General features: G+C 40.2%; 1 protein-coding gene across 1 annotated transcript; it reads right to left on the bottom strand.

Moving 5' to 3' along the window:
- Window positions 1-301: 301 nt before the first annotated feature.
- Window positions 302-4,019, bottom strand: ino80c (INO80 complex subunit C). Its single transcript, XM_080426665.1, has 5 exons — window positions 3,713-4,019; window positions 2,590-2,703; window positions 2,323-2,434; window positions 1,582-1,649; window positions 302-972 (listed from the first exon to the last, which is right to left on the bottom strand). The coding sequence occupies exons 1-5, from the start codon at window positions 3,908-3,910 to the stop codon at window positions 841-843; spliced, it is 624 nt and encodes a 207-aa protein (XP_080282791.1). The 5' UTR covers window positions 3,911-4,019; the 3' UTR covers window positions 302-840.
- Between the last annotated feature and the right edge of the window lie 6,107 nt (window positions 4,020-10,126).

Below are 10,126 nucleotides of genomic sequence, written 5' to 3'. Positions count from 1 at the left end.
TGCTAATACAGGTCTCTAATACAGGTCTCAGATGACAGCATTTAAAAGACGTTGACAGGCCCCAGTGAGATTTGAACTCACGACCCCTGGTTTACAAGACCAGTGCTCTAACCCCTGAGCTATGGAGCCCTATCTGATATGATATAAGTCATGACATTATTTATTTATTTATATGTCACACCACAAGTACTTTGGACATATCCTGGCCTTCAACCAGCAAATTTATGTAAAAGACTAGCAAGGATAAATGCAAATGAGAGACAAATTGATTACTGAAACCATATGTTCTACCACAGGGGGGCGTGTGTGTGTGTGTGCGTGCGTGTGTGTGTGTGTGTGTGTTATAATGTTACAGTCGAAGGAAACATACATAATCTGCTTTATATAAATTAGATGTTTCCCTTACGGTATAAAGAATCAAATGCCATTTAGCACTTTCGATCAAAATGTGTTGTTGGAAAGTTCCAATTTATAATTGTAAAATCTATGTGTGTGTGGGCTAATATATATATATATAGTCTATTTCCAATTTTTTTTTAATGAAAGTTCATAGTCATCAACAATATCCAATATTCAGTCATACTTCCAGTCTTTAAAAAAAAAAAAACATATATATATATATATATATATATATAAATAATATCAGTGCAACATACTTTGTAGATCCAATCCATGAACATCAACATTGGTCCTCAGTAATTATTAATTCTTCTGTCACACGGACTGTCTTTTCTCTAAAGAGTCTCTTCTGTCTCGTGGCTGAGCTGATGGTAATTCACACAGACATCAGGTCAGTTCAGCTGTGTATTGTCAACATATTTTGGGTTTAAGGACATGCTGTCAGGGTACGATGCAAGTTGCCTTTCGGAGTGCCAAGTAGCCTGTAACAACGTCAGTAGGGAGGAGGCGGATGTAGGAGAACTCTTCGGAGGATGTAAAACGTAGTTTGGTCTGTGGGTCTGTGTAGTTTGCCTAAAGAAATACAAGAGAGATGTTTTGGTGTGTGTTGATGTGTTAGAACACATTAACTGTTAGGCTACAAAATTAGAGATGTACCGATACCAGTTTTTCCTTCCCGATACCAATTCCAATAACTTGACACGCAAGTATCGTTATCGGTCGATACCGAGTACCGATACGATACCAGTGTGTAATTTAAAAATAATCTCAGTGTTCCAAATGGACCCTTACAGGTATGTAATTCTGAGAGTGTACAAATGGAACCAAATGGACCCGTAAGAGTTATGGTGGTGCTTGAAATTAAATAGTTTGAGAACCACAGATCTAAAATTCCATCAATAATTGAGTAGCTACAAGTTAGTGAACTAATTATGTAAATAGTAGCCTACAGTAAGAGTATAAAACAGTCGTGCAACATCAACTGAAAGTTTCTGAAACAAAAATAAAAATATTACTGTAAATGAAATGTGATAAATTACGTGGTATTGTAATGGCACAGACTGCCATACTCGTGGATACCGATACCAGAATTTTAGAAAGTATCAGCAGCTTTTCCGATACTGGCATCGGTATCGGAACAATTCTATACAAAATGTGCCTTTCTGTGAGGAAGTTACTCACAGGGAGCCCTGAGATGTCAGAGTATTTCTTGGCTGGCTTCAAGGAGGGAGGGGCATCAATACTGTAGTCTGTGAACAAATTAAGGTCATATGAATAATAGCCATCATAGTGATTATTTTCACCATCGATCTTTGGAATTATAGCAAATGTCTAAAATATCACATCACTGATAGTCATGTTACTTAAGCTAAAATTATTCAAAATCTATTAAAAAATGATCTGCCTATTATTTTAAATGTAACAATGTTTAATCAACTATGTAGTCTATTAGCAGCATACCTACCCTTCCTTGATACTCAACAATCTTTTTTAATTCACCACGTTTAGCCTAATTATTATCTTGAATTATCCAGATATAGCACAACATACATTTGATATGATCAAATTAATAAATCAAATTAAATATATAAATAAATAAATTAAATAAATTAATAAATCTATGACCATGGAGCAGTACCATGTACAGAATTCCAACTCCTCCATTGGTTGAATCTTCAAATTCAGAGAGGTTTAAAAATGCGGTTCCTAGATAACCAATGAAATAATGATGATTGAGCAGTTATTTCAAAATCTCACAATTTTAATTTCTCTGTAAGAGACGACAGTTACATATGCCTCCCTGGGTGATCCTTTGTATATAGCTTTGTTTTTACCACTCTCCCTCACTGAAAATATATTATTTCATTGCCACAAAGCCCTTCCTTTGTTTATTCTTTGTCAAAAAGACAAACATAAACTCACAGCTGGGATCATTGACCTTCCAAGGCAAAGTTCGTTCCAATGCCAGGATCTGTTTCAGGTTCTTCCAGGTTCTGTTCTTTTTCCCTGCTGCTGCTCCACCAATGCCAGAGTGCTGCAGAGATTGAGAAATTAGTTTGGGGGATGGAAACCATGTAAGAGAACCACCACAGGTACCGTATGCAGATCTCAATCAGCAACCAATGGGTGATTTTAAAGGTTGCAACATGCACATGGAGTGGAGATAAACTTGAAAATTATAACATTTACCGTAAAGGTGGGGTCTTTGAACGGTAGAGGCTTTGCAGTGGAGTCTGTGGTAGCAGGGCCACTCTCCACCGTTCCTACTGATTTCATCTCAGCCACCGTCTCTACTGCAACCATCTACAGAAAGAGAACATTTGACTTTTTTTCCTCTTCTTTTCTTTGTTTGAAAGTTGTCAAAACAAACAGATTTTTCCTTAATAGCCTGTACATCTGCAGTGGTTGGAGGGGGTCTCCCTACTCATCCTTTGAAATGTAGACCCCTGGTAAGACACCTACGTGAGGACCCCTATTGAATCAAGCCGAAAGGCTTCTTTGGGTTTTTCATCCTTTTTAGTTGACCTTGTATGTTGAACTGTACTGTATGTGCTTTTTTCTCTCTGCAAACTTCTAAATAAAGCATTCAATCAATCAATCAAACTTGCAGTGGTGTAAAGTAGCTAGTAAAGTACTGTACTAAGAACAGTTTTTGGGTACTTTTATTTTACTGGAGTATTTCCAGTTTTCCGTACTTTTACTTCTACTCCACTTCATCTCAGAGCCAAATATTGTATTTTTACTCCACTACTTTAGTACTTTGTAGATTTTGAATAATACAAAACATTAACCACTTCAACCCATTTCAGCCATTTGAAAATAGCCGATATACAAGCTCACAATGCGCCATATTGTAGATCTACTATTTTCAAATGATTTATTATATACAATTTATACATTTGAAAAGTTGTGGATGGGACATTCTGCATAATGAGTAGCCTACTTTCTACTTTTGGTACTTTAAGTACATTTTGATACCAATACTTATGTACTTTTACTCGAGTAAATGTTTAATTCCGGACTTTCACTTGTACCAGAGTACTTCTACATTACAGTATTGATACTTTTACTTAAGCAAATTTTGTACTTTTCCACCACTGCGTTAATAAAAGCCCACAGTTATATTGTCATCATTTCTGGTTAGAAGACCGATAGAGGCGAAGACTCCCATGCGGGAGACCCGGGTTCGCATCCCAGTCGAGAAGAACACTTGCTGACTGCAGCAATATTAAATTAATTTATCATTTCTACTGCGTAGCGACATAGTTGCATTCTCAAAGGATGGAAAGCATTTTAGACACAGTTGTATTACCTGTACTTGTGTTGGGGCAGGTATGATGAACTGTCCTTTCTTCTTCTTGTTGTTAGTGGTTGTGGTCTGCTGTATGGCAGAGGCTGCTGGGCTGGAGGGTCTCTTCTTCCCTCGCAGCGCTGCCGCTGCAGCGGCTGAATGCTGGCTTCTAGCTGCTGCTGGAGAGGCTGCACCATGGACCGGGATCTGAGAGGCCATTTGCCGCACAACCCTCCAAATGTAGCGCAAATTACACAACAGAGACCGTTTGTTTAACGTCGGAATTATTAGCGCCGATGGTTCGCTGTTAAATTTGTAAACACTATTTTGTACCCGGAAATACAAAAACAGAAGCACTTCCTGTGTCGTTCCCGTACTATCCCATGGCCCAGGAGGATTGTCGCACTGTGCGGTTGCCAGGCAACTGGGTACGCAAAGAGACACATGTGAGTTTACACGCGCATCTGAACATCGGGTAAAATAGATTAAGCTAATTCGTAAATGTTTTACTTCCTCCGAGCAGTTTTACCGAAAAGTAAAAAAGTATCAAGGATATTGGCTGGTACTGCTGTGGCAGGCAACAACTGCATAGCATGGCTAATGAGACGCCAGAGGGCGCTGTTTCCTTGTATTTGGTTGAGGACAAATATCTGAAGGAACATTACAAGGCATCACCAGGTTATAAAAAGGGGACTTTAACACATTGTTTCTCTAGTTAAAGAGGAGGCTTTAAAATTGTAGGTAGATAAGATATATCTTTATTGATCGCCATGGGGAAATGCAGATGTCATACTATAGCAACAATATCAGTAAGCATGAAAAACAGGATATGTAGTTACCCAGTAGTACTGAATAATACCATTTATATGTTTTCACTAATAAGGATAAGACTTAAATATGTCAGCGTGTTGGGGCAGCTGCCCTGGCCTGTACATATGGTGTTCTATATTTACAGTGGCTGTATATTATTTAATGTCTACTCTAAATTCCCATATGCACCTGGAATAGAAAACCATTTTTCTCAGACACCCCTGCTGTGACACAAAAGTTGCAGACAGCAGCATCTGGCCTTATATGTTTTCTGTTCTTTATTCATGACCTCTTTTCACAGCAAAAATACATTAAACACATTCGCCATCACCTTCAGTATGTACAGCACAGCAGTGGTTCCCAAATGGTATGCCATGAGACAAGTCCAAATGTCCCTTGGGATTTACTGCTATTGCTTTATACTATATTTGACAAAAGGTATGGAATTACCTTTTAATTTACTATGAGTTCTTTGTGCGCATCATTTCCCAATACAGAGGCAAATTCAATAAATACATATATTTATATATAATATGTTTGTATGTGTATAGTATGTGTATGTGTATGTATATGTACGTATGTTGTGTATAGCAGATCAAACTCACAACATGTCACATCACAACACAAGGGATATTCTCACTATAAATATATAGGTGTACCTTGAGATTTTGACTTGCTCATTGGTGTGCCTTGTGCACAAAACGTTTGCAAACCACTGCTGTACAAATCCACAATCCACATCTAATATCTAATATGTTACAAATATCCCCCACCCATAGTATCCGTGACTACCCTGCCCACTTTACCTGTTATCCCAATTCTATGGCCCTGGCCCAAACCTGTCAGCAGGATTTTCAGACTTTAGGTGGCAACATGAGACATGACACGGCCTCTGGTAGAGCATTACACTGTGTCTTGGGTGGTCCATGTGCATTCCCTTTTTGTTCAGTCCAAGTGCTTTCCACAAATATCTTTGAGGGGGAGTGGCAGTATGGCAAATGCAGCTCACAAGCAGTCCACTAGAGAGAGACCTGTCAACATGTATACATCCAAATATGGCAAAGATATACCGCACCAGAAATACATGTATTCTCCTCTGAGAGAATTCTCCTCTCAGAATCAACTTAAAGTGTGGTTTGTGTGGTTGTGTGTGGAGAGAGAGAAATAAGTTGTTGTGCAGCTCTGCTGCCCTTGTGCCGTCTCGGGTTGAACGGTGGGGCATATTTTGTGGGGGCCCTGCTGATTCCGAAGATGGTCTTTCCTGACATCTCATTCATTTTTCAGCACCAGACGCTACGAGACGCATGAATAAAGTATTGCCAGAGACTCTATTGGAGCTCAGTTGCAAAGACATATGAATGTTTCATGTATGGAGTTTGACTGGGATCTGTAACACTGGGGTATTGGACTGGAGTATAACGGCCCTCTTGAACACATCAACTGTCAGGCAGGAGACTGGTGCAACATGACAGAATTAGCTACATCAAAGAAACTTTGTTTCTGTTTAAACATTTGCTCTACTCACGCCGAAAATCTAAACTCACCGGGTGCCACAGGGCTCTTCAACCTGATTAAACAATGTCTGCACTGTCAAGTGATCATGAGGGAAGCTGCTTTGTTTTCATTAACTCTCTTCATCGCCCATGAAAGAAAGAATCTCCTAGCAAATGGAAAATTGCCTGTAAATAGCCATAGAAGCTATTTCACAGAATTCACACTGAAGCTGATTGTTCATTACACACACACACACACAGACAGACACACACACACACACACACACACACACACACACACACACACACACACACACACACACACACACACACACACACACACACACACACACACACACACACACACACACACACACACACACACACACACACACACACACACACACACACACACACACACAGGCATTGATGCACTTACATCAGACTCAGTCAAAAAACACAGTGAGAGAACGTTTTGTAAAGGATGTAATTGGTAAGCACATTATGGAAGCAGACTGGTGGTGTGTTCTGCTCCAGTGACTCTAGTGGGTATATGAGCCAAAGCTCTAAGCCACAGGCTGCAGCATGACCTATTGATCTGTGTCAGGGGGCCACTGACTGGCGCCGGATATGTGTAAATATGTAATGTGTATGGATAGTTCATACTGTGTGTGTGTGTGTGTGTGTGTGTGTGTGTGTGTGTGTGTGTGTGTGTGTGTGTGTGTGTGTGTGTGTGTGTGTGTGTGTGTGTGTGTGTGTGTGTGTGTGTGTGTGTGTGTGTGTGTGTGTGTGTGTGTGTGTGTGTGTGTGTGTGTGTGTGTGTCCATTTGTATAGGTGACAAATTCAAACTTGTGTGCATTTGTGTCAATATGTAAAAGAGAGATGATGATGAAATGCCAGAGAGACTAGGCCTCAGGGAAAAGAGAGCCGCCTCTGAGGTCATCGGTTCATATTTCAGTTGTGCCATTGTGTCATACCAATATGATGATACCGGTAGGCACAGAGGGTGAGATAGCCGGACTGCCTGCTGGATGTGCCAAAGGCTACCCTCCCCCATCTTTATTATAGTTATTAACTAAGTAGAGATCAAGGGTTCCCATCTGGAACGTTTCCCCATTTTGAGATTAAAAATATAAAGTCCCATAAATATATAAATCCCATGACCACAGCATTTACAACACATGAAAATTGTGTTTAAATTGTATTCTTATGCTAATTACCCCATACCAGCTGTAGAGACATAAATCAATTTGCTTGTGAGAAGCTACATGCTTTTGCAGTGAATGTCAATGTACTCCAAAATCCACTGAATAGTCCGAAGGTTTTTCATTTCAAAATGAACATCAGATAGGCTACTGAGATTAGTTGCTGTGAATGGACTCATTTGTCTTTACAATGAGAAACCCTGGTATTGATGTATTATTATGTATTATTAACTAAAGTACTTTTTGTCACAGGAGAATTCAAATAGGTTGCCTGTATTGCATACTCACACTGTGAAGAATCCAGGTCCCTGAATACATACTGAATGACCCTAATGTAGACCTGCAGCTGTGTCCGTATTAAAGGCTTATCAAGTCCAGACAGGCCTGTTTAGGAGGAAGGTTCTGCCTTAACAATGAAAGAGCACCTTGCTGAGTTTATGATGTGTAGCAGGAGCTTGGCACTGATGTTGACAGAAACCAATTTGCATCCGCACCTTTGAGAAAGTAGATTGATACCATATTCTAGTGTGTCATATATTAGACAGAGTGTGTCTCACAAAATCACACCTGGGGCTGCACTGCCAATCAGAAACTTCAATTTGCCATCCCTGTGAATGAAATGTTGCCCACTTTTTATTAACCAAAGAAAATGAACTCATATTCAGCCAGCTTGCCTTGGCCGGCGCTGATAATAGCTTGAACACTCCCAAGTGCTTTTCTTATTGTGGTAATAAATTGTGACGAAAAGGTTATGCCTGAGGTGGATACATTAAACACTCCCCTGTTGTAACAGGTACAGTAGTGAGCAATACTCTTGTGACATCTTATTTGTAGAAGCGTGTAATTGAGTATATGCAATTTGCCATAAAACTGTACCTGCTGTGCTGTGCTGGCACAGAGTAGCCAATTTAATTTCATATATGCACTTAATTTTTATCCCATAGTGTCTAAGTTCTGAAACTCTACTCCTACCGGAACCAATACTTTGTACTATTGTATACTGTATCTATACTGTATACTGTGTATATATATACTGAATATATATATATATATGGTAGGGTTGGACTTTCAGAACTTAGACTATGCAATAACACGTTGGCATGGCACGCACGCATGCACGTAGCCTTTGGCACATCCAGCAGGCAGTCCGGCTATCTCACCCTCTGTGCCTACTGGTATCATCATTTTGGTATGACACAATGGCACAACTGAAATATGAACCGATGACCTCAGAGGCGGCTCTCTTTTCCCTGAGGCCTAGTCTCTCTGGCATTTCATCATCATCTCTCTTTTATATATTGACACAAATGCACACAAGTTTGAATTTGTCACCTATACAAATGGACACGCACGCACGCACGCACGCACGCACGCACACACACACGCAGAGTATATCAGATACCCAGCAACTAATTACCCTGACTGGGGGGGTGAAAAAAGGACCAAGAGGGTGATATGTTTGTGGTGATTAGTCAGCCCAACCCAAAGAGTTATATAGCAGCTGACCAATCAGCACAAGCTGAAGCCATATCATCATTAGGGGTTATGTGACAGCTGACCAATAAATGCAAGCTTAAGTGCCACCTTGCAGCTGAAGAAGCTCACTATGACTAATAATAATGGACATAGCTACCATTGCTGCAGTTGGTTTGGAGTTCATCCGGGAACAAATGGAACCAAAACACTGAGTGGAAAACATCGACCTTCAATGGTTCACATGGCTGTATCAACGGAGCCATATCCCTACACAATTCCCAGTGGAACAAAAATGTGTTTGTCTGTAAAGTTCCTCGTTGACGCGACAGTATGTTAATCTACTAACTTATTAAAGTGCTGATCAAATGGTCTTTACTATTTGTCTTTGTGAATAAATAAGGGTATACATATCATATGTGATAAACAAATTAACACCATACATTTGTCGTTACCCACGTTATCCAGCTGCATAAGCCTGATAAGCCCTTGGTTGAAAGAGATTGGGCAACTACGAATCCCCAGGTCTCTCTGTCTCTATCTCTCTGTATGTTTGTGTGTGTGTGTGTGTGTGTGTGTGTGTGTGTGTGTGTGTGTGTGTGTGTGTGTGTGTGTGTGTGTGTGTGTGTGTGTGTGTGTGTGTGTGTGTGTGTGTGTGTGTGTGTGTGTGTGTGTGTGTGTGTGTGTGCGTGCGTGTGTGCGCGTGTGCACACACACACACTGTACATAAAGACAATTACTGGTAATTCAGAATGCTGCAGCAAGAAAAGATCATCCAGTTCTGGTAACATTGCGCTATTTAATGTAGCATTTAGAATTCATTTTAATTTAAATAAATCTTTTGGCCTTTTAATTGTTTATAATAGTATACCATTTTTGTTCCAGACAGTACATTTAGGACTTCCTCCGTCTTGTTTTTAGATGCACCCCCCCCCCCCTCACAACAAGCCACCTTCTGCTTCATGAGAATCAAGTGCAAGGAGATGCATTGCACACACATCCACAAACCATTTCAACAGGTGCTGTATAAAAAAAAAAAAATGGCTAAAGAAACAAAATCTGCTCAACATTTTGACCTCGAAACGTCTTCGTCAGGTACAAGACCTAATTACGGAATGGCTGGGAGTTCGAGATTAGGTTTTCGCCCCTGTCCATCTGTCAACAAGTACACATTCTCTCTGGAGTCATGTGATCAAGATGTATCAGTCAAATCTTTCAGATTCAGTTGCAGTTGGCCATACGATTGGCTCCCAAAGTTTTCAGAAAGGGCCTGTTTTGCCGAAAATGCCACAAGTCATGAACGCCATATTCGATCTGCCTTGAACTTGAATCACACATTGAGGAGCCTCTAAACAATATACCGCACCAAAAGCTATTTCACTTACACCCATAAGGCATACCTGCCAACTCTCTTTAGCAGGAGACTCCTGGATTTGTATCCTTTCTCCTGCTG

The sequence above is a fragment of the Gymnoscopelus braueri genome, assembly GCF_963280865.1.
Source record: "Gymnoscopelus braueri genome assembly, chromosome: 4".
In the NCBI taxonomy this organism is placed as follows: Eukaryota; Metazoa; Chordata; class Actinopteri; order Myctophiformes; family Myctophidae; genus Gymnoscopelus; species Gymnoscopelus braueri.
Note: the sequence above shows the minus strand (reverse complement) of the source record. Positions and strands in the feature narration are given on the sequence as shown.